Source organism: Vidua macroura, chromosome 1, assembly GCF_024509145.1.
Source record: "Vidua macroura isolate BioBank_ID:100142 chromosome 1, ASM2450914v1, whole genome shotgun sequence".
Classification (NCBI taxonomy): Eukaryota; Metazoa; Chordata; class Aves; order Passeriformes; family Viduidae; genus Vidua; species Vidua macroura.
Window position 1 is genome coordinate 70099745 of NC_071571.1, and position 25503 is coordinate 70125247.

A 25503-nucleotide genomic window follows, 5' to 3' on the forward strand; every position below is an offset into this window, starting at 1 on the left:
AAAGAGCAAATGAAGCATTTAATGAAGGTCCATTAAATGATCACCATTCATTCTGTGTACCAAATAAGACAAAGATCTTATGATTGAAAAATTGCATATTGTTTAAATAAAGACTGCAGACATGGGAGACTTTAAAAACCAAGGGGGGCTGAGGAATTGATGTAGCAATACAGTGCATCTGGCGTTAACAAAACATAAATGGACTTTGTGATCTGTTCAGGGATCTGTTTAATGAACTAACAGAGTAACTGCTGGCTCTATTTGTTTAAAGAATAATTTTTCTTTTTCTGGGAAGTGTATGCTTATTATATTAGACAGACAAACCATATCATTATATTGTACTCAAGAGTTTATAGAAAATTTAGCATGTTGCTAAGTCAAAACTGTAAGGCAATGCAATAAATTTTAAGTAGGTTTAAAGATGCTTGCTTTGATTACAGTTTCATTTTGCTTCCACTGAAATGGTGAGTGCTGTATCAAGGAGCAGAAATCCATTCTAACTGCACTCCATTAAGTTACTTAAGTTACTTAGCTTTTTTTTTTTTGACAATTAAAATTAATAATTATGAACACCTAGTGCTCTATGTACAGCTTAAACAATTACCTGCTCCAAAACATCTGCTTGAAATATCTGTAAATCTGATGGAACAGGAGGCATTGTCCCTCAAAAGAAGAGTTTGGCATAATTCTTCAGACAAAAAACTTGAAGTAATTCTTTTTTCATAGATACTGCATACTGAGATTATGTCAATATTAGGAAGTTAGAGTGACAAGGAACATTTCCAGGCACTGGGATACCATCACCTAAACTATAGAGCTGTTCCAGTGTTCCCCAGAAACAACCTGAGTGCTGTGAAATAGTCTTTGCACAACATTTTGGAGTATTAAAGAATGTGCTATTCTGGCAGCCGGCTGCAGCATGCCCATTTTACCTCAGCATCTAGTAACATTTCAAGGCACACTTAATGTACTAATATAAATGCAGCCGAAGAGATTCAGAATGTAGTGACACTGAGCCCTCAGAGCAGGTAGGAGAATGGGTCTTCAGTCAAGAGGTAATAAGGCACCTTTCCCTTCCCAAAACTCATGTATTCCTGAGATTTTAATTTGGATTGCATACTGATTTAACTTATTTTTTCATTATTTCATAAAGCAGATGAGACTTCTACCCTGGAAAATCTTTTCTACCAAACAATGTAAAAATCTAATGCAACATTATAAAATATCAATTACAGACTTTTAAAGCCAGAAATAGGCTTTGCTTTTATTTATGCTGCTGTTCTGTATAATTCTATAAATCTATATTTAATAAAAATTATAAAAATATTTGAAACGCATTATTGACTTAGACCAGTCAAATACTGGCATGATAAGTATTGGCACTTTTGGTAAAATGTTAGGGTTGATTTTGATTTCTATACAAGTTTTTCAAGCAATAGGTCAATAGGTCAATCTTTGGAACTGAACAAGACTACCAACATGTTTCAAGATTAGAATGTAAAAATTTTGTGTAATGCATTCTCCTTGAATTGATATTTGTCTTGCATTTTGTTGTCGTTTTCTTTGGGCAATTGTTCTATTTGGAAGGAAGATGCTTTCTTTTTATCCTTTGGAAGATGAAATATTGTGACATGAACTTTTTGATTTATTGCAGGTATTAACTGGTTGGTTAAAAAAATACATTCCAAAAAGTCTGTGCAAAAAGGAGAACTCTAGAAAGTCTGTTCTCAGTAAACTTATTCTTCTTGGATTTTCATCAAACTACGAAGGAGATCCAGTCTTTGACAGCCAACAAGGGCCTTGGCGAGTTTTCCAACTGTAGCACCTTTGGCACCTTCCCTCATTACCCACTTGAGCAGCATTTGGTAAACTTTTTCTTTTAGTCCATCTCGTTCATAGTCATGATCAATTTCATCAATCTCGGGATCACCGAAACCCAGTTTCCGAGCACAGTGCTTCCACTGCTTAGCCAGATTTTCTCTCACTAGATTCAAATGCTTTTCTGTCAGGACAGTAGTATTGTCTGCAAAAAGAAGAGTGTAAGAAAATTGCATCATTCAACAGTTCTTCTGTTCCTTTCACTCTCTCTCTCCTGTCCTCCCCCAGCTATTTATTGGTAATATCTAGAGACCGAATCTTAGTGAGGCAATCAGAAGTGGATTTCATGGAGGCAGCATAAGCCAGTGATGGTAGGCAAAAAATGTCCAGACAGAACATGTGTATTCACAGGTCAGTTGCTGGATTTGCTCTTTGATCTGAAGCTATCATAGGTTGTCACTTAAACCTGCAAGATTGAAAAAACCCCTTCTAGAGTTCTTAAAGAGTTGTATATGTTTTATATTCTGAAACACAAATGTTACTTAGGAATACACAGAGATAGTTTAATTCAGTATTGACCAATTAAAATAAAGTACATTTCAAAATTGTCCCACTTCTATCTGAACAAAGTTGTCATGGCTCTTGCTTACACGGTTTAACTTTTAGTTTTCCGTGTGTCGTGTCAGGCACTGGACTCTATGATCTGCACGGGTCCACTCCAACTCACGATATTCTACGATTTAAACTAGAAGTCAGGTGAGGATCTCCAATCCTAGCCTTGCTTCTACTAGTGTGAGTGTTTTATACGTTCCAAACCAAATGATTCTCAGGTAATTATATGGGGTGAATACATGAAAACTAGGGAGATATTTCTCTTACCAAATACTTCTTCATAATGAGTATCAATATCTTCCATAGAAACAGAATAAGTGCTGACACGTGGATTCTGCTCTTCAATTTTCATGTGATTGTAGGATCCAATCTGAATTCCAGAGCTGTTATTTATGTTGTACTTGATTGAATCATCTGTATAGGGAATTTTAACACAAATTTACAAACAACAGCATAAGTTTCAAATGTCAAGAAGTAACATAAGGAGGAAAAAGTTCCACTAATAAGGGGAGTGATATTCGTTGCATTTGATGTAGAAATAACCATTTACTGGCAACTGTGCTCTGAGCGCATTTTCACTCTGCAGCGTGACACGAGTGTACTTTAGTGAAAACCCAGTCTATTTTACGACAGAGTGCCACAACCAAGCTGATAGTTACTAGACTGTATATAATGTTCTCTGTGCCTAGGGAATGCATAGCAGCAGTCTTGCTTTCTGCTGCCTAACAGCTTCAGGAGGTCAGCCTTGACTCGAATGTTCTTTTTGTTTAAATTTTAAAGCCTCACTTCTGCCTCTCAGCTTTCCTTTTCATCAATGTAAGTACAGGTTTACAGTTATGACTTCTGAGTTCTGTGAGACTACAGCAAATTGTTTCATGCTGCTCATAAGATATGATTAGTAAAACACATAATTTGATCTTTTGTTTACTGTTGTCTGATTTCCACATGCAGCATGAAGCTAAGTCACTATTCATTTTAGGTGATTTCACTTTTCTGTTCTCTTGACAGTGTTGTTTGAACTCTGCTTTGATAATTATCCACTAAACATTCTAACTGTAGCTTAAATGGTGAATCTCGCAACCTGTGTCTAAAATTGAAGTACAGATACTTAAAATGATACACCAAGCTCTGTATTTAATCACCTGGAATCATGGTTACATCCTTGTTACACACTCAATTGCAACGTGAAGTGTAAAAATCTATAGTTATGTATGAAAATCTGACTAAGTATACTTGCTATATGCTAATCTGGGACTGCAAGTCAGAAATATTATATATATGTATGATTAGATTGATGAAGTTGCAAAAAAGGAATGCATTTTATCATGTCTCATAACATTATTACTTCTACTCATAACATTATGATTTCTGGGTTTTTGTTTTTTTTTTTTTTTTTTTTTTTAAGAGCCAGAGGACTCGGGAAACACATCATATTTGTAGTTAAAAATATAAAGACACCTCATGTTTGCTATGTTCTTATCTGGCAACAAAATGAATTTAGCATAAGATATGAAAACGTATACACATACTTGGTCAATATTACAGTATTAACAGGAAAACTTACTATGCTTATAAATCTCCATTCCCAAGCCTTTACACTTTGCAGCTTCTCAGGCTTGGGTCATCATTTAAGGGGTGCGGAGTCAAGAAGACAGAAAGCTCTTTCAAGTTTTCTTTGTAGTGTTGACCACTTAGAAACTGGACAACCCTTTGAAAGGGTTAATTAAAGAATTCAGAGTGCCCCAAGCAACACAACTTAAAGCAGCATATATTAATAACTCCTGAAGGATATTACATGATTTTAGGGGTTCAAGCCAGTAGAACTGTAGAGACCTGTCCCGCAATGAAGGCTGATCAGCATGAAGCCTGTAGCTAGAAATTAATATTAAAATGCAGAGCAAGATAGGACAAAGTGTCCCAAATGTGCATGTGGTTCCAGAGCTGGGCAGAGTGACAGCAACTTGAAGTTCTATCTAGGAAAGTGACTAGTTTAGGTGTACAGGAGATCTTGCAATGCTCTCATATTTTTAAAGTTCTTACATTAAAGAATATGTTGTCCTTGATTTATGAAATACATATTTAATGGTGTATTTAGGTCCTGCTAGAGACAGGAATTAATTTTACCTACTGATACTGAAAACTGGTTAGAGGTATTAAGCAATAACAGGAATTATTTCAAGTTCCTGAAGTTTCTTGCTTTACTGGTTAGGATGCAAGGCACGGCCTGTTGGCTACCAGGGCACTTACTTGGGCTTACTCTGGGTACACTAGGATGGTAGGCAAACGTTCCCCTTGTGAAAGAAGTGGAATCCCTGTAACCTGTAGAAAGAGAAAAAAACCAAAGAAATGCCAAAAGCATTATGTAAATAGAAAAGCAGATATACTTAACAATGACTGCCATATTTGTAACATTGTGAGTATACAGTGCTCTTAAATACAGAGATGAGAAGCTTTTTAATTAGCAGCATTGTGTCTCGTTGAATAACTCTAATTTAAGCAATGATCTTATTGAGGTTTTGCTGAGTTACTAATAGCCTTAACCATCCTTGGATCTCAGTGAGGACAATGGGCTCCCATGTGGGTGTAGGAATACCTGGAAGTGTGGGATCACAGCACACTGCAGTTTCAGACTGAGTTGCACATATGAGGTATTCAAACTGGCAAATTCCAAACTCCCTAGTGTGAGTTTTTGGATGCTCACAGATGAGCTCTGCAACTCATACTGAGGCAGCAAGAGCAGATGGATTACAGCCACCCAACAAGTCAATGAGGAACTGAAATGCAGGTCTTATGCACCTCAGTCTGTTATCTGCTACACTATTTCACACAACCTTCCTATAATAAATGTTTTCCTTATTCCTTTCAAACAGAAGGTTTTCCTTTATTAGTGATGTTGAAAATTTTAATGCCTGCCTTCTGACATGACAGCCCTTGGATTCATTTCAGTAAATAAACTCACATAAACAACTAATCACAGCCTCTGCATTAATAATTTAACAGAATAACACCTTTGTGGTATTCTGCTTGTAAAAAGCTAGGGATTTTCATGTGAGATGACCTGGAAAATAATACCATGCTAAAAATATTCAAGAGTAGGAGCAGGCATCTCATGTTGTCTCTAGTGCCTCAAAGTTGTATCTTGTAGGTCTCCAGTTACCACTTTGTAACTTTTTTTGTTTTGTTAATGCCCCATATTCTCTTCCTTCTTTGTCTTCATACCTTTCTACTCCATGTCTTACCAGCAAACACCAACAGAAGCTCTCCCTCAGCACCAGGCAGAGCTCCCTGGAGAAACCAATTACAAGCCTTAGCTCCTTGCTGGCTCCCTAAGTTCAGGAGTCTCTCAGCTTGCTGCAAGTAAAAAATACCCATCTATTTTCTGAAATGCTACAAGTGTTGTTTCTGCACGAGCAGAACCTATGGTATGAATGTGACGGTTTTGAGAGTCAAAGGTCTCCTCAGCTTTCCTAGAATGACTAGTAGCAGCTCCTGGTTTTGGGAGCTGCTTTGGCAGCACTTGCTATCTGTTCTTCCTTGGCTGGTAGCTGAAGAGTCAGCTGTTGGGTCTCATGCTCTTCTGTTACACTGATGCTTTAGAAATAGTTCATTGGAAATTGGCAGCCTGACATCACTGAAAGCAGCATAATGAAGTCAGAGCTAGTGTTTTAACTTTGAATAAACAAAGAGAACTTAATGAAATAAATTCACTCTTTCTATATTACAGATCAGCCTGCAATAAGCAGGTTGTTCGATGAGCTAAATAGAGGAAAAATAGGTGAAAACATATTCAGAAACATAGGTGTTGGAGAAGGAGTCTCACCTGTATCTGTGTCTGAATTCTTTGAATTCCAGTTGACGTTGGTCTGTGATTTCACATTATGTCCAGATTCCAGCACAGGAGGTTTATTTGGGATAAAGTTACTGACTGAACTTAATCCATAGGCATCTACTGGGTTTCCTGATGGATGACTGTTGGGATTGGGCCCGTAAAAAATATCTACATTTCCCCATTTTGGTGTTGTTGCAGCTGGCCAGATATACGGATTAGTGTTTGATCCTGTTTTCTCAGCTCTTGGATACAGCTTACTCAGTTGAGAAGTAGGGGATGGCTTTGCAAACGGATCGCGGGAAACTCTCCGTCTCCTTTCCTCCTCTAGCATTTCACGGCTGTGTACCACAGGTGGAACTGCTTTATCCATCCGGCTCCCAAATGCATGGTAGTTGTATTCGTGCTGAAGTTTTCTTTCCAGATTATCAGGAGGTGCAAATGAGGTATCACAGCTCTCAACGGGCTGGTTCTCAGTGAAGGCAGCAAACAGGGCTTCGTTGACCTCACTGGTCATGGGACCTTGAGAGCTGTGTAGAGATTTAGGCTGATCTGAAATGGAAGGACATTAAATGTTTGAAAACATTCAAATGCAAGTACTTAACTTGTTGCAATGATAGTAAGATCTATTAACCTACTTTATTATTATTGTATATCTAAAAGGTTTCAATAAAACATTACTTCCAGCATAATACATTCTATAAAATAAAACACACCTTTACTGACAAGTAGAACAGATTTTTATCTAGGAAGTACAAGTTTGCTTTTGCTTAAGCTATCAGTGTTCAAATCTCACTATCTCGAGTAGTGTGAGAATTCACTGTACTCTGCTTGTGTTGATATCAAGTTTTCAACCATTGAAACAAACATTCCTGGAGGCCTTTGTAGGATCTGATTTACTGGTGTGTCTCCTCTAGCATTAACTGGAGTTTGATCAGTGCAAAACTGAGGTGTAACAGGATGGAAAATGTCACTGTAATAACAGATGTAATTTCATACAGCACAAATAATTAGTCATTAAAATATTATTTTAAAATGATTATGTAAAGTGTCCTGTCTGTATATTTCATGATGAATACTCTTCCAAAGAATACATTTTTACAAGTATTAAAATAGTGTGTGTCATCTATACCTTTCAATGTAATTCTCAGTATCAAAGGAAGCTCTACTTCAGAACTGAGCTAGAGTTATAATCTTTATGATGCTGTAGCATTCCAAGACTAAATAAGAAACATAAAAATCTGTTTGGTACTACTTGTAATTATTTTTTTAAGGGTAGGACTACAGACGCTGTCTTAAAGTTCTGAAAGCTTCATACTTTTCTAGAAAATATCATACATTGCTGGAAGCAAGGGACACTTACAGAGCACTGTAAAACTGAATAAAGTGTATCTATGTGCTTCTATTTAGCTCAGATAATGCTAGTGAACTGGGTTCCTCAACCCCCAACCCTCCCACCCCCCCAAAGTTACATTATTTCAGCCCATATTAGGCAGGACCAAAACTAGTTCCTTTGGATGGCTGTATATTAGAACACCTTCAGTCGGACTTGCTCTGCTTGTTTTGCTACCACTGCTAGAGTACAGAAATAACCCCATCCAAAATGACAGCTCTTAGCAATTCAGTATTAGCATAAACTATATGGCATCTGCTCTCCAGGGCAAGCTTGAGATGTATGAACAGATCTTGTGGGATGCCTTTCACTACCACTGTCTGAGTGATGCCCATTGACTAGAGAAACCTCTGCCTTTGACTGACAGGCTGGCAAGATGGCATCTTCTGCAGTGGAGATTCACAACAAAGTCTTTTGTACTTAAAACACGAGAGCATCTGCAATCTGCAGCAGTCTTACACAATTCTTTCTGTGCAGGAAATGTAACTACACTCACTTAAAAATACAGTAGTGGGGCTGCCCTAAGTCCATCAGTCCTACTGAGGAAGAGTTGTGGGAAACCTAGCTTTGAGGAAGATTTATTGGTTGCACGTTACAGTTTAACATTACTAATTTAATCATGTCTTAGATAAATCAGCAGAATTTTATCTTTACTGGATTTTTTATTATTGCTTGTAAATCAGTGCTGCAAATAAGATCCTGTGTCCCTTGACATTAAGAAACCTTGGTAAGAGAATTCCAGATACATTACTACACAAGTCTATTATATTAGATCTATTATCACATAGTAGAGAGCCAGCTCTATAAAATCACAAAACATGCAACTCCTCCAAGATTTGATGAAGGTACAAGAGAAAAGAGAGAAAAAACTATCTACTAGTGTTCCTCAGATTCTTTAGAGAGCAAGGTCCTAAACAAAGGAATATTTTACAATTATGTATCTTGGTCATATTCAGAGCATTCATAAGAAAGAATGGAGGGGAAATAAAAGTCTTAATGAAATTAAAGCCTACAAACCAAGCAGTTGGCACGAATAAAAAGATGAGAAGAAAGATCATGTATGAAAAGTAATTATTGAAGGTGACCACTGTAAAAGTTTAATGTTGAACAAAATTTTTGGCATGGAAGAGGAAAGCCTAAGAGTATAAAAGGAGATGGAAATTTTAAGTGTGACTTCTGGGAACAAAAAACATCTCAGTGATTACAATTCTTTCTGAGGTGCTGAATAATTTAGTCTCTTAATAACCCTTAAGTTGCTTTGTACACAACTTTATCTTTGGCAAATACACAGAATAATTATGTGCTAGTGACTTACCTGCTTGACCATTGCTGGTATCTTCTGGTACAGCATCTATTTGAAGGGATTCCATGCTATGCAGCAGTTCATTTGTCTCTGGCCACATTTTCTGCATGTGAGAAAAAACAAATGATCAAATTATAGGCAAAAGCTTAAACAAAGGGTGTACCTGTAGAGTATGAAACAGCACAGCTTCACTGTGAAGTGACTTGGATGAACAGATTCTGTGAATCTCTGAGAAAAGATCCCATACTCTTTCAGATAGCACAGCCTGACAGGAAATACCCATTGCTTTGCTATAGGTGGGCAAAATATTTTCTTCAATGCAGGGAGGGAGGACTGCAGTATAACTGCAGTATATAATACTCTGAGTTGGCCAAACAATACCCTTGCCTACATGAATGTGACCTTAATCCAGAGTGGCTTTTGATTGTCTGACTTGTATTTAATAGCCAGACTTTTGGCAAGCAATCTCGGTGAGGGGATGCTGCTGAGGTAAAGGTAGCAAACATGCATCCTGTTCTGTGGATCTATATTTAATAAGTTCATTCATCAACAGGGAAGAAGAGGTGAGAAATAATTAACATTCAGGTATAGGCACATTGACTTTTATGAAGATTATTAGAAATGAGGAGTTTAGAGTAAATTTTCAGAAAGAAGCAGTGCAATTTCCTTTCTATAACCCTCATCCTCACTTAACTAGAATGAAGGCCAAATCTACTCCTGTTCTACTCTTCTGATGCTCCCATTATTCAGGCTTTGCTGGAAGTAATTTTTTATTAACCTGGAAAAATTCTTTCTCAACTTCCCCAAGTGCTGCTTACTCACAAAATAATTTCCAAAAGTAGCATTTGTGTTCATGTTGGTTTTTTTTTTCTAATTAAACCCAAGAAGTACTTTTACAGATTAAAACCCAACAATTCCTACCTATCTCTTCCCAAAAAATCTACTTCCCTTCAATAGCAAAAGGTAACATTCTAACACACATTACAACCATTGGTCCTTAGATTTTACTTGAGTAATGGAATTGTTTGAACAGGGAGGTTGAAGCAAATGACTTCTGGTCCCTTTCAACTTCAACCATTCTGTGATACAGTGATCCTTTTAGTTAGGAGGCTTCCATGATTGCTGGGCAGGCAGAAGGGAGGCTATGCCCAAACTCTCTGAGCCATGTTGCTACTGAAGCTGTACTAGTAATTCACATAGTGACTTGCCCTGGATCCACTCTTTGCAATCTGTGCTCTGATTATAATGGATGTTTTCCTTCCTGAGAAAGTAATAAACTCACAGCCTATTTCCTAAATAGTCATTTTGTCCCTATGACATGAGAGGTGCACCTGCAGAGAGCTAATGCATGTAGTAAAATTTGCCATGGTCCTGATTTGGAGCTGCTATCACAAATTAGACATATATACAGTTCATATTGGGAGTTTGATCAAATCAGTCCAAGAAATCTGTTTCATCAGTTTCATTTTGTAAAACTCTGTTGTTTTTTTGAACAGTTACCGGTGCTTCATAAACAGCACATGAAATGAGTAATTTTCATTTCCACAACTGAAGACTTGGTGAGAAGGAAGCACTTAAAAAAATGTGAAAGAATGGCTTCACAAGGAAGTTTGTTTTGCTTTTTTTTTTCCTTAGTTAAGAATACTGTCTGTATTGTCTGTGAGTGAAGTCTATATAGTCAAGTGCTTAAATTCATAATATCTGTGATAAAAAGGTTCCATTATCAGCCCAATTGTTCAAGAAGTTCTGATTCTCTTGTTTTCAGTCAGGAAATTATTCTTTTAATCACAGTTTTTAAACTTACAGCCAGAAAAGTAAGAAAAAACCAACTTGCACCCTCAGGAAAACTATCTGAATTTAACTTTTACCTATTAATATTACCATGGAATAGCTTCCTGACCCTCAAGCAGGCTGAGACTCATTAGACACTGCCTGAAAGCAGGGCAAAAGTTACCAGGAATTTTATGAAGTTACTTTAAATCAGATTCTGCCACTTTTGAATTGATAGGAATAACATTTTATTTCATGAGTGAGACCTAGTGGATATATGAGGAGCTTTTGCAAAATATCATCATAGAATCAGTGTGCCCCTCAGGTGGAAAGAGACACTGGGCCCACCTCCTGCTCAAAACATGGTCACTTATGGGATCAGAGTTGGTAGCTCAGAGCTTTGTGCAGTCAGGTTTAAAAACCTCCAATGAGGGTGACTGGACAACCTCTTTAGGTAACTTGTGCCACTGCTCTGCTCTCCTCAGAGGGAAAAGTTTTGGGTTTTTTCATTTCACTTTTACACCCAAGTTTAAATCTCTCGTTTCTGTATTTGTCTTTTTTTTTCTAGTCCTCACACAATGCGCTGCTGTGAAGAGCTTGGCTCTATCTTCTCAAACTCCTCACACATAGGGGCAGGTTGCTTTGTTCTCCAAAGCCATTACATGTCTGGGCTGAAGTAGTCCCATCTCCTGTTAGGACTAACAAGATCTGAGCAGATCTGCTGCCTGTGACACTGCTGGTGCCAGGCAGGCTGTGGCTGGTCGCTGCTCTCCACCACCCTGAGGTTCTTCTTGGCAGTGCTGCTCCCTGGCTGAGCAGCCCCTGGCTGGCACTGAAGCCAGGGGTTATTTAATCCCAGGTGCAACACATTCCTCTTGTGCTTTCTGAATTTCACAAGGTTTCTGTCACCACATTCCTCCAGCCTGCAGCTATCAGCCTTATCCTTGTGACTGTATTGACTAGTCCTTCTAGTTTGGTGCACAGTGTTCATCGCTTCTGACAAGTCACTGACAGAGGAGTAAACCAGGTCAGGTTCCAGCCCACTGCACTCCTGCAGCTGCTTTTGGCCTGCAGGTGAAGTAGGACCCATCAACTGCTCTACTCTGGGACTCACCATCCAACCTGTTTTCATCTGCTCATCCAGACAGCAACATCTGAACTTGAAGACAAGAGTAGTTTGGGAGAGAGTGTTGAAAACCATCTGAAGGTTGAGATAAATGACATGCACTGCTCTGGTGTCATTCACAAATCCAGCCATTTTATCACAGCAGGAAATCATATCAGTCAAGCATGATCAGTGTTGAAGTGGCAGAATCTGGCCATAATTGGGGTTGGGAAGAAGCAACGTGGGGAACCTTAAAATGCTTAGAAAGCTACTCACTTTTAAATTCTTCAGATCTTCTTCAATATTTTTTCCTAAATATTCATAGTAAAATGGCTTGTATCTTTCACTGATTTCTGCAAAAATAAAAGAACTAAGTGAAAACAGTTTTCAAAAGAAAGTAAAAGTGACTTGTACTGTTAACAATCTTGATGGAAAAGGAATAAAGAATGAAGACTTCTATGATGTAAGAAAGGTATACATACATTTGTAATTTACTCACATGGTACATTTAGTCTCAAACAGTAACAAGAACAGGATGACTTCTAGGGATTTTTTGTTGTTGTATTGCTTTTTAGGGTGAAATCTGTCTATGATCAGTAGTTGAGAGCAACTTTCATTGATTTGCATATGGGAAAATTAAAAGCTAAGATCCAATTCAAGTATAAACTTAATCTACTAGCAGTAGATTATATATGTTTAATATGGAGATAGTAGGTGGGTTCCTCATGGGATACACATTTCCTGTGAGTATTTAAGTACATGCCTGCTGTATACAAAGCTGTTGGTGCTCCTGTCTAAATACAAACCTCAGTTTCCCGTTATTTGTTGGGTCTTTTTTGTGGGTTGGGCTTTTTTTTTTCCCTCTTTTTGTTGTTTTGGGGTTTTCTGGGTTGTTGGGTTTTTTAAGGGTTTTTTTGGTTGGTGTTTTTTTTTTGGCACTATGTATTGAAGCAGAAAGAAGAGACAATGAGATACAGAATTTTTACTTATTTGCTCTTAATCTCCTTCCCAGACCATTCAGCCAATACTTCTACTGATTGGAAGTGTTTTGCCACCTGACCATATGAAAGGATGATTAGCTATCAAAATCAGTCACATTGATTATGGAAGGATAACCAGGATAGTTTTTGAATCTAGAGTATTTTGAATAGGATATTTTCTCAGTCATGGTCAAGATATACTATATTCCTTGATATTGGTTTTATGTAAATTTTAGCAATAAGATTATACTATGCTGAAAATAAATTATCAGGGATAAAGTGTCTTAATTAGCTCCATTCACTTACTAGGATTTCTCAAACCTGCAAATGCTGGATCAGATCCCATTTTTGGTCATAGTACAGAGAGCATGCTTTACAGAACATGTGCATGGCTATTTCAGTTTTCAAAAAAAACCTCACCTTATTTCAAGAGGAAAATACTCAGGTTTGTTTTGTTGCATTATAGGCTATCAATGGACTCAAACAAATACAAATCCTAAAGTAATGCCTTACCTGCAAAGGTTGGACGTTTCTCTGAATCTTCATCCCAGCATTGCTTCATTAAGTCAATAACTTCCACTGGACATTTATCAGTGATCTCCTTTATGTCTGGTCTGTTTCCATTCATGATGCCAAAGCAAATCTGGTTTTCATTTATACCATCTGAAAGATAAAATTTCCTGTCAGGTTCTGCTCATGGGTTTTGCTACCTTTCCATAGGTAAAAGAAATAATGAAGTGGCTCCCTGTGTGTTTGTGGGTATGTAAAACATTATTTCAAAGAGGTCCAGATTACAGCTACAAATTTTTTATATTAGTGAATTTGAATCCACTTCTCTGACTTCCATGGATTAGAGACTTATTTTAAGATTAATGGATTTACTTTTATATGTAAGACATGTGCAGTGTGAGTAAGTGTGACAGTACCTCTCTAGAACCTGCTTCTCAGGTGCATCAGCTCTGTATTAGATATGAACACAAAGATGGCTACACAGGCAACATTTAGCCATTTAAATAGCAAAAAAAATCCATTCAAAATTATAAACATGTTACTCTGGAATTCCACAGTTGGCTTCTATTGTTCTACATAAGCCCATTGGTGCATGATGAGAAATCAGCACCATTCATTGTCGTTCCATGTGTAACTAGTCTACCTCAGGAAATAGTGTCAATGAAAGTTTCCATCCTGGCCCACCTGAGGTTTGCCTAATTTCTGCCACCGAGTCTGGTTTGTGCCCACACCATGTAGATGTGAGTAGATTCAGCTTATGGCTGCATTTCATTCAGATGTTCCTGTCCGTGCTTAGAAGTCAGGAATGATGCAACTAATTCCTCTGACTGGCCATGAGGTGCCAAACCAGTGCAATTATAGGCCAGAGGTAATGCAATCTACTAATCTTAATTTTATAACATCAAATGCTTAATATTTGTAACTTGTTTTTCTGATAGCATCCTTTGGGAAGTAACGTACTTTCGTATGGCTCTTTGTTAGCAAAAATTGCCCAGATCACAATGCCAAAACTGTAAACATCTGATTTCTCCACTGGTTTAGCATTTACACTGCGTAAATGCTCTGGGGCCATATAGAAAAGGGTCCCAGCATTGTTCTGGTAAGTGTTCTTCATTTGCCTCTGTCGGACAGTCTCTTCTTGGGTCAGCCTACTCCAGCTCTTAAAGGAGGCAACACCGAGATCTGCAATCTGAAAAACGAGACACGTCAGAACTAGTGCTGTAATGAAGAGGAGATAAACAAGTATTGCATTCAGTGCTCAATTTTATCAAGTCTTAATACAAATCTAATAACTTATCTAAAAACTAAATAGTGAACAAAATACAACTTAAGAAAGGAAAACAAATTATTTTGGTTTTTTCTTGTTTTTCTTTGTTTGGTTTGGTTTTTGTTCTAAATAAAGTATCACTGCCAATTGGGAGCCATTAGGCTGAACTTTTTTTATTAATTGTGGAACACTTGCACAATGTGAGAATAGAAGAAATTTGGTTTCACTCATATTGGCAATCATATTTGCGGTCTGCTTGCAGTGCTCAGGGGAGAACAGAAGATTCATAGGAGAAGAATCTAAGATTCAAACCTTAGAATCAATCTATGAGATGGGCAGATATGCCTTCTCCCTCACTGCCCTTTCCATTCAGATTCCATGTAACTCAACCACCTTAGATCTTCCTTCAGAAAAGGGAAAGAAGAGGATCTAAAATGGTATCATATGTATGACAGACATGGAAAAGAATAGCATGGAATAGGTTAAAGCAGAGATACCTGGGTACTGTGTGCTTGACAATGGGATGTTATTGAGACTTTAGGGTGCAGTTTTGCAACTAGACTAATGACTGGTGATGAAGAAAGTAATCTTTCCCTCCTCTCCCACCGTATCCTATTATGTGTTCCCTCTGCTCCTCTTGTTCCAGCACTGACACTTACCTGGGAAGACCCAGTGCAAGGCAGTTAAGCAGCTTGCTGAACCAAGTGCTCCCCAGCAGAAGGACAGCACTGCCAACAAGGTAAATGGTAATCTGCTGGTTTGGCTTCCTAAATCACGACAGGCTGTTCACATTAGCACCAGTGCTAACACAAAGGAACAGGAGGTCAATAGGAGAGGAAAGCTGAAAGGAAATGGGCCTGTCTCTCTTGGCCATAGGCTGCTGTCAGAGTCGTGTAACTCAATTACTTCAGATAAAAGTGAGATGACACCTTGCCTCGCTTCTAACTCACTTTTCTTTCTTGTTGCCTCTAGCTAGCTTATTGTTCCTCTTGAATTTCTGAAGCCTCGGGCTACGTTTAGAGGTTGTGTATTCAGAGGAAAATCAAGGCAACATTCTGCTAAGGAAGTAGGAGTCCAGGTTCATGTCTACAAGTGAGAGGAGGTCTAGTGATAGAGTAGAGTATGATACAAATATTTCTACATTTACAATTTCCTGGAACAACTATTTTCCTTTCTAATTATTGACAATGTTAGACACATTCAAGCAAATATACCGTACAACAGCTGCCTTAAATTATACTTTTGATCAAGCTGCTTAAGGAAGTCTTATCTGATTCTGAATTTGATCCCGTTGTCATGAAATGTGATGATAGCCTAGTTTGGTCCTGTCCATATAAGCGAGCTGAAACCCAACTCCCCATAAAATTTACAATTAAAGCAGATCATGATGAGGTTTTTATTTTTGGAAAAGAAAAAAAAAATTGTAATTCTTACTGCACTTACTATATTAACCTTTTCGAAGAACTTCTCACTAATTTATTTTTGAGAAATAGAAAATGGCAGAGTTCTCTTCACAGAAATTTATTCTATAGTTTCAAACTGTAATGGGGTCATTATTTCAACAACTCACCTTGACCAGAGACAGGATATTTGATGAGGACTGCTGCAAATTCCCCTCAGGTTATTCCACAGTAGCCTCTATATTTATGTGTCTTGATCCAAAACCCCACTAAAGTTAATAGAAGGGCTTTGGAATAGGCTTATAAACCATTCTTTGAAGTAGCGTCCTGATGGGGTTTTTTGTAGCTCCTGGATGGCATTTTAAAATGATGACTAAGGGAAAAGAGGTATACAAAAGAGGAGAAGATAACAGACAAAAGAAAGAAAGGAATAAAAAAAGGAATAAAAGAAGGAAGTGAAGGCAGGAGGAGAAATTGCAGCAATAAAGGACAAAAGACATCATACATAAAACATTCTATTCTGTTTCAAATGCCATATTAATATTTTTCCTTTAATTGTTATGTTATTTACAGCTTGTTAATTCTCAACATTGTTTTTTAATGCCCTCAGTGATTTTTTTTTCACAGTTGGAGGAATACTGTGCAAATCTCAGACTCAGAGGTTGTATAGGCCACCATAATTCAGCAATTCAGGGAACACTCTCTCAGTGATAGCTCACTAAACTACAAAGGCATTCATCTACCAATTCCACCAAGTTAGGAACTCTAACCAGCATAGCTGTGGTGGGTTCTTCAACCCAAATCACCAACCTTCTCTATTCACACTCTAACAAATACCTTAATGTGGAAGTCTCTGTCCACAAGGATGTTTTCTGGTTTTAGGTCTTTGTGTACAAAGCCTTGCTCATGCAGATAAAGCATCCCCTCTGTGATTTCCAGCACGAAACGCCCTCTCACGGACAAAGGTACTGAGAGCTAAAAGAAAGAACAAGAAGTGCCATCTATTAAAAAATTCAACTACAACAATCAAATTAAAACTCCATCTTTAAAAAAAGTTCCTCAGTCCCAAGGGTATCTCTGCTTAAGCTATGATAAGAAAAACCTGAATCACCAGTGGGTTGAGGGAGGTGATTGTCGCACTCTGCTCCACACTGGTATGGTCTGACCTTGAATACTGTGTGCAGTTTTGGCCACAATTTAAGAAGGATGTAAAGCCATAAGAGAGTCTCCAAAGGAAGGCACAAAGATGGTGAAAAATCTGGGGGGGAAGGCATATGAGGAAAGGCTGAGGTCACTTGGTCAGTTCAGCCTGGAGGAGACTGAGGGGATACCTCATCGTGGTCTACAGCTTCCTCATGATGGGAAGTGGAGGGACTGGCACTGATCTCTTCTCTCTGGTGGTCAGTGATAGGGTCTGTCAGAATGGCACGAAGCTGGGTTACGTGAGGTTTAGGTTGGATATTAGGGGAAGATTCTTTATCCAGAGGGTGGTTGTGATTTTTGGTGTTGTCCTGTGCAAGCTGGACTTGATGATCTTTCAAGGTCCCTTCCAACTAGGGATATTCTAGGGTTCTACGGTCCTTCTTGGATTGACATTTTGGCATTAAAATAACTCTAGAGTCACTCCATATTTACAAATACTTGCTACATATTTAGCAAATTCTCCACTTATCTCTACAGCCCTTCTAGAACTTTTTAATCTGTAATTGGTCTGCTCCTCTGCGATGCACAAGAAAGCCACTGTCATTGTCTGCTGTCTCTAGAGAAGGCAGTGTTGCCACTGGCTTTTTAATACAAAAAGAAGAGTAATAAATTAAAGACTCCGTTCTCTGGATATGGTAGTAACATCCTGTCTCTTTCAAGCAGCTCACCAACCCTAAGGGATGAAGTAATTGACTGCTCACATTCTGTAGTACTTTCATCATGTTCCCCCGGTCCACATACTCCATCACAAGCGAGTAGTTTCCGTCTTCCAAAATGACGCCGAGTAGCTTTACCACACGGTCATGCTGCAGTCTGCGCATAATCCTGCCTTCTTCAAGAAGGGAAACATTGTACCTGTAAAACAGAAATTACACTGAATTTAAGTGCCAGCCTAGAAAGAACGAAGGGATGAAAATCACACTGATTCATGATGAAAACCATGGTCAAAAATGTCAACATCCCCACAACCCCTGCAAGATTAACCATACCTTCACCTGCTTTTGAATTGATACAGATTTGTTCATGCCAGGTTATATTCTCTAAGATTTTGCTCAAATGCCTTACACAGAGACTGTCTGCTCAGTCTGATTTTAAGGCCTGCTTTTAAGAAACTGCATAAGCATTCTTCTTGTAGGTAGCTGTAGGTGTGCAAATATTTAAACTGGGGTGAGAGCTGGGCAGAGCTGAACGAGCCTTGGAACAAGAAGGATCAAGATCCACATCCACTCCACTACTTCTAGTACAAGAAATGTATAGAGGTATTGTTTCCAAAGGCCTTCAAGTTCAAAACTGATTTCTTACAAGGGAGCCACACACATGCTAAATGATGACAGCATTTGCTAACAATTACTGGTTTAACAATTACCTTGGCCTCAGTACAACCCATCAATAATCAAAGGTACATAGCTGGGAGCTCACTAAAGGTCTTAGAAATGGATAGTATCCATTACATAATGAATAGAAGGGGTGGTATTTTTATTATTGTTCCCGTTCTAGTCATCAGACGGAAAGATGTAAGAAAATCTTGAAACTATACTGCTTGCTAATGCTTTCCTACCCTCTGACTTAAAAGGAAACTGCTTTCTCCATCTGTGTTCTTCTGTGTTACTAGAGAAGAAACCAGTTGTTTTGTTTGCATTAGGCTCAGTTTAAAAATCTGCTAAAGCCTTATGGTTCAATATTTTAAGAAATAACAAAATTATGAGCCTGTGTAATGAAAAAATAAAAACACAAACCCAAAAATACACTTGTCAGACTTGTCCATTTTAACTGTAGTCATCCCAAACTGTCATTGCAGGCTGCAAACTCCTAGAATCTCTTAATCTGCTTTCTATCAGCAAAATAAAAACTCAGTTAATTTATTTATCATAACCCAAAGTAGAAAAAACATGGAATTTTGTCTCTCTTTAGTGGATGACTCATGGGAGAGTTTTAGGATTGTTATGGCTGTGAGGTAGTAGAGCTGCAATGTGACCTGAATCCACTGAAATCAACAGCTAATTCAATCTTTGAATTAAATCCGTGGGCTTGGCTCACTCCTCTTTCTCAAGGGAGAGCGGGTTAGATTCATGGTATTAACACACATGAGGTTGGAGTCCTGCTGATAATTTATGTGCGTTTAGTTCCTAGGGGACATCTACTGTTGGATAATTTCATTGAAAACATATCTGTAAGTTTGAAAATATCGTGTGGCTACTGAGTTCCTGCATTTCCTTAAGTGTGCAAGAGTTCTCATGACTTTTAACAATTCATGATAGTGCTCGCCTTGTAACAAAGACCAGGAACTTCACTGCAAGGATGAGTTAAGCTAAAAAAGTTGTCTCAAGAGGGAAAAAAGAAGAAAATTTGCAGGACAGCTGTTAGTATTGTTTTCTTTTCCCCACAAAAAGTATCTCCAGAAGCCAAAGACCTGAAATTATTACACTCCCTTTAGATTTATCTTAATTGATTTTAGAGGACTTAGACTAACTGAAGTGAAAATCAGAACTGAGATCTGTAACTTACTCAGTGCGCTGTGGTCCTGTATACACTTTTTTTAATGCTACATATCCATGTTTCTTGTGAAAGCATAAATAAATTGTTCCAAATCCTCCAGCATCTAGTTGCTTTTTTTCAAACAAATCCTTGGTGTTCATGTGGATGTCTTCCAGAGACATGGCTGCAGTCTTTGTGGCTCAGCAATTAAAACAAAATCAAGAACCCTCGTGCTTCTGGACCTGCAGTATTAAGGAGAAAAAAGAAGTGAAGAAAAAGAAGTGTCATGGAAAGCATTTAGCTGTTCCACTAAATAAGTGTACATTTAAGGAGTGGGACAGAAACATAAACTCTCATAACCCTTACGAATGCTCAGCTGGAAGCCAAAAATGCTGTGGTTCTCACAGAATCAAATCTAAAGATTTATCCTGTCAACTCACTACAGTTATATTCAGTTGATGCAAAATCATTTCTTCACCTGAGGATCTCAAAGTGCTGTATGGATAAATAGTTTTTATCCATAGAATATGCAGTAGATCGGTACTGTCCCTGCACTTCACATGTGCAAAATCCAAACCCCAGAAAAACCAAGAGCCGGTCCCAAAGGCAGGTAGTGCCTAATGATTCTGATAGGTATCTTGTTTTCTGAATTGCCTGAACACGGGCCTGTCGGCCTGTCACGTGCCCAGATTCCTACATAACCCTAAGCTACCTTTTAGGCATCTTTGCAAACCTAGCTTTAAAGGGTTTGCTTAAAGCTTAAACCAAACAACCTAATGGAGGGTGAAATAAAGGACTCAGCTTCTATGGGAAACTTATTTGCACATGAACTCAAAGTGACAAGTGCTAGGAAGGAATATGTATGGCAACTTCTCCTCTGCTCATTAAAAGAAGAGGAACAAAGAAATTATGAAGGCTTGTAGTAACTCCTAAGTGCATCAAGACAAAAAGAGTTTGGGGTATCCTATGAAATGGGTAAGTAACAGATAAGTAACAGGTAAGTAATAGGTAGGTAAACACAAGTGGATGCCAGAATAATTTGGCATCTTTGATAAGGCTGTGATAATCTCTTGCCTAACATATTCCCAGGCTAGACAGCCCCTGCCTTCAGCACATGCCAGCAAGCTGCTTTGCTAGCATTAGTACAAGCCAACAAGCTCTGCTTTCCCCCCCCCCCCCCCCCCACTAAGTTTTTAACTTAAGCATCTTACATCAGGTAAAGAAAGAGTTTGCTGAGAAGAGACAAAGTCCAAGAGACTGGCAGTGCTGTTCATCTTCCACTCATCTTGGGTAACTACGACACAGACACAGATAGAGGGGGCTGGGAGAAAGGCACCACCTCTAAGTGCCACTATCAGCAACAGTAGATTGGCTCTCGTTTGGGTAACTAAGAGCTCTAACTTGTATAACAAAGGGACTCCCAAGTTTTCCCAGATCAACAAATGACTGCTAACTCCTGCAAACTACGGTGCACTTGTATCATCCAATCTCTAATTGAAAAGACTGCTTAATGTTGTTGTGAACATCAGCTGCAGCCTAATTTTGACTGCCTCATTAGCACAGCCTCTTTGGGGAGCCTGGGATCTAAGGACTTAGTGTGGGTGGAAGGTAGGTACCTGAGGGAAGACAGACATTTCAGTGCTGAGTTGGAAATGGTCTGATCAGTTCAATACTGACAAACAAAAACTGGGAAGAATAAGTTAATTTTAAAAAAAAATAAATGAATTGTGCCTGTAGAAGAGATAGAGCAAGAGCTTTCTTTTCAAAGTACACATAGAGACTCTACGGGCTGTCATAGTATAGATAGGGAACAACCTCCCTACACCCAGAGCAGTATCCTCTCTTCCGAGTTTTCTGCTTTGGCTTTACAGACTTCAAAAAGATGCAGGCTTTGTTTTGCTGCAGTGCTAGCCTGCATTATGAGCACAGGCCTGAGGACATGGCTGCATTCATTTAGTAAGAAGGTAAATCCTGCTATGCGTAATAATGATTAGAGGAAATTGTTCTTGTTTTGTTTGTTGTAGTAGGGGTTTTTCTGTGGTTGTTTTTAGTTTTTTGTGGGGTTTGTTTGTTGTTTGGTTTGGGTTTTTTTTGTTTTGTTTTTTAAATTCCTTTACAGCCAATCAAATAGATAACAAATTACTCATAGCAGTGCCATTGCTGCTTTCATAGCTGAGCTTTCATCCCCCTGGAAGTTTCTGGTGATGGTTATCTGGATTTGCTGGCGGGGTCGTACTGACTTCTGTGCAGATGGGGTGGATGTCACATGTACAAGGGACTAAGTTCAATCATGAGAGTCCAACATGGCATAAACTAACATCTCGCTTCTTTATTTGGGTCTCCCTTCCAAGAATAAGTTTGAAGTCACTTATGTATATTATTTTTTTCCATGCTAACAGCAATTAAGCATCTAGGTATTAGTTATAAGACTTGCATGTGTAGATGTGTATTTTTGAATGGCAAATCTCTAAAGTTGTATTGATACCACTGACAGCTTGGGACTGGCATTCAATACCATATAACCTGGCAAAAAATATCTCGGCCTAAAACTGCAACAAATGCAGAACCTTGTTCCTATTTACAATGTTAATTACCCGTTCCTTCCAATCAAGCCACATGTAGTCACTACATGTGTAGTCTTGGAAATTCAAAATAAGTAATTCAAAAGTCTTGGAAATTCAAAAGAAGTAATAACTTCTAAAATCATAATGTCTGTTGAAGTGAGCTGGGTAACATTCAAGAAGAAGGAAGTTTCTTATTAGATGGGAGGGAACCTTCCCCCTTGGGCATGGTAAGATGCTACTGCTTCTTTTTTGTGTTCTTATTAAGTAATGAGGTACTCTGACTAGAAGCTCTCTGATCTAATTACTTATTTCAAACCCAGAGTTTTGGGGGATTTTTCATAGAACAAATATCACAGGAAAACAATGTCTAGCCAGGCTTTAAAGCAAAGATTATTTATTCTATTTAACATGAGATATTGGCTTATGATAGCTTGAAAGGTCAAATTATAAAAAAGCAAGGATGGAAGCTCAAAGACTCAGGTTCACTCCAACCTTACTGCTTCTTATTGAAATACAGGGTAATTGATATGTATCCTCAATACTTAGGACACACCAATTTATGCATTATGTATCTGTGGTTAAGAGAACAGAACTTTTGTAGTTTAATTTAGCCAACCCTTATAGAAGCTATGCATACTTCTAGTGATTAATTTATGTTCTGTGAAGTAGCTGTCATCTGTATACTTGATTAATTTTAAAGCAGTTCTTCTTGTATACTATTCTGAACATTTGTATTCGGTTGGGTTCATATTTACCAAGTACCAACATGTGTTATAAAAATTTTGAATACCAGTTGCTAGAAGAGAGGAATTTCTGTCCACCAGTATGACTGGTGTTCTTTAGAAGAGGATAGAACTGCGCTAAATGGGTTTGTGGCATTTTTCTTAACACCATGGTTATGTCCTCTCCTCTAACGCCTAAAGGGCATATAAATTCACAAGAATCATAACCTGGACATTAGGTCATCACGTCATATTCCTAATCACTGTTCAAAAGTGCTTTGCTCAGTTCTAACGATTTGTAACTGATCTGATGCAGTTACAAATCTGTAATGATGTGACACCCCCCCCCCCCCCGGTTAAGGAGGAGCGATGAGCACATTAGCACAGTAATATGAAAAAACATGTAGCCTTTGTAGTTTAATGATGCTTCCAGCACCTAAGTTCTTAAGAGGTGTTACAAACTTTAACTGGAGAAAAATAGCATCTTTACAAGTAGCAAAACTCAGTGAGCACTGAGTTATCAGTCAGTAATGGAAAGGAATAAAGAACAGAAGCCAAAGCTGGTATTCCCAAATGATCAACAGGACAACAAACCCTTGTATTTACAAGGGTTGCTATAGCTGATAACAAAAATATTGCCTCTGTCAATGATGTTTCAAAACAGGGTATCTCAGATCTGTTGCTGTAAATGATGACATTTACAACCCACTCCATCTAAACCTTTCCCTTCTGCTCAGATTTTTCAGCTGATGCATCTTTTCACTAAGAAATTTTTTTTTTCTTTTTTCCTCTTGGAAATAGCAAAGAAAATACATGTGTCAGATCGTCAACAGGTTACAAAAAGGATCCCGCGGGAAAGGGATGAGAAGCCAATACAAGGGAAACAAAGGTGTTATGCAACACAAGTTTTCACAGGAGCAGAGGCTGCTTGGGAAGACGAAAGGATAGAATCTGTGCAGTAGCCAGTACACGTGCAAAGGTGTAACAGTCGGTTCAGGTCACAAAAGTGTGCATTCCATATGGGAATCGGGAAAGGCTGTCTCAGCTGCGGCGCCGCACCGGGCCGTAGCTGTCGGAGACGGGCGCCACAGGCGCTGCCGGGCGCTCCCGCTCAGCCCCGCGCGGCCTCGCCACAGCCAAAAGCGTTTACTCGCCGAGGAGCCGGGAAGCCCTAACGCGGGGCAGCTCTGGCCTAGTTCCTTGTAGGCCGATCTACCATATCGCCCTTCTCCTCCCGGCGGCTTCCTGCCGCCGCGGCCGCCTCCTCTCCTACGCACCGCGCCATCGCCCAGCACTTCCCCTTCCCGTGCCCAGGAGACCCTCCACGATGGTCCGGGATGGGAGGGGGCGATACACCGACGCCGGGCCATCTCCCCTAGGAACCCGTCACCCCCACTTCTCAGTCTCTCGCTCGCGGGGTCTCCACCGTGGTTTCGGTTTCGGTGCAGCAGCGCGGCCCCGTCCAGCTGCCCCCGCTCCGCGCTCCTGACTTACCGTGCTCTGGCCTCTGAGAATCCTGCCGCTTCCCCGGGGGCCGCTGGTAATGGGGTTCTCCCCCTGCGCCCCTTACCTAAGCAATGCCCCGCTCCCGGCGCTGGAGGAGGCGGAGCGAAGGAGGCGGCTCGGAAGACTCGAAGCGGCGGGGGTGCCGCCCAGTGACAGCGTCACTGCCTGAGCTCTCTGAGCACTGCCATCGGTGCCGCTTCAGATTGTGTCCCTGCCTGAGCTCTCTGAGCAATGCGATCGGTGCCACACCGCGGCTCTATCACTGCCTGACATCTCTGGGAATTACGACAATTGCCGAGAAGCGACTTCGTCGCTTCCTCAGCGCTCTGGGCACCCTGATCGCTGCCGCCTGCGAATCTGTCACTGCCTGAGCTCTCTGGCCGCTACGAGCGACGATGTACGATGTACGAGCACGATGTAGGAGCTACGATGTAGGAGCGACGATGTACGATGTACGAGCACCATGTACGAGCACGATGTAGGAGCTACGATGTACGAGCACGATGTACGATGAACGAGGCACACCATGACTTTGTCACTGCCTGAGCTCTCTGAGCACTGCCATCGGTGCCACACCGCGACTCTGTCACTGCCTCGCCTCTCTGGGCACTACGAGAATTGCCAAGAAGCGGCTTTGTCGCTTCCTCAGCGCTCTGGGCACCCTGATCGCTGCCGCCTGCGAATCTGTCACTGCCTGAGCTCTCTGGCCGCCACGAGCGACGATGTACGATGTACGAGCGCCATGTACGAGCTACGATGTAGGAGCTACGATGTAGGAGCGACGATGTACGATGTACGAGCACCATGTACGAGCACGATGTAGGAGCTACGATGTACGAGCACGATGTACGATGAACGAGGCACACCATGACTTTGTCCCTGCCTGAGCTCTCTGAGCACTGCCATCGGTGCCACACCGCGACTCTGTCACTGCCTCACCTCTCTGTGCGCTACGAGGATTGCCAAGAAGCGGCTTTGTCGCTTCCTCAGCGCTCTGGGCACCCTGATCACTGCCGCCTGCGAATCTGTGACTGCCTGAGCTCTCTGAG

General features: G+C 39.8%; 1 protein-coding gene across 1 annotated transcript; it reads right to left on the reverse strand.

Annotated features, from left to right (window-relative positions):
* On the reverse strand, positions 1 to 24542 carry RIPK1 (receptor interacting serine/threonine kinase 1). The gene is made up of 12 exons (XM_053979733.1): positions 24443 to 24542; positions 19693 to 19904; positions 17889 to 18042; positions 16822 to 16959; positions 14278 to 14506; positions 13321 to 13470; positions 12104 to 12180; positions 8965 to 9055; positions 6251 to 6808; positions 4678 to 4749; positions 2698 to 2844; positions 1 to 2023 (listed from the first exon to the last, which is right to left on the reverse strand). The coding sequence occupies exons 2-12, from the start codon at positions 19842 to 19844 to the stop codon at positions 1737 to 1739; spliced, it is 2055 nt and encodes a 684-aa protein (XP_053835708.1). The 5' UTR covers positions 19845 to 19904; positions 24443 to 24542; the 3' UTR covers positions 1 to 1736.
* Positions 24543 to 25503: the final 961 nt, after the last annotated feature.

Excerpts from the sequence above, each read along its gene's own strand:
- RIPK1 (XM_053979733.1), bottom strand. The coding sequence starts at position 19,844 with ATGTCTCTGGAAGACATCCACATGAACACCAAGGATTTGTTTGAAAAA. Across the intron at positions 18,043-19,692 it reads ACAGGACCACAGCGCACTGA|GTACAATGTTTCCCTTCTTG; the intron begins GTAAGTTACAGA and ends TCTGTTTTACAG. Across the intron at positions 2,024-2,697 it reads TCATTATGAAGAAGTATTTG|ACAATACTACTGTCCTGACA; the intron begins GTAAGAGAAATA and ends TTCTTTTTGCAG.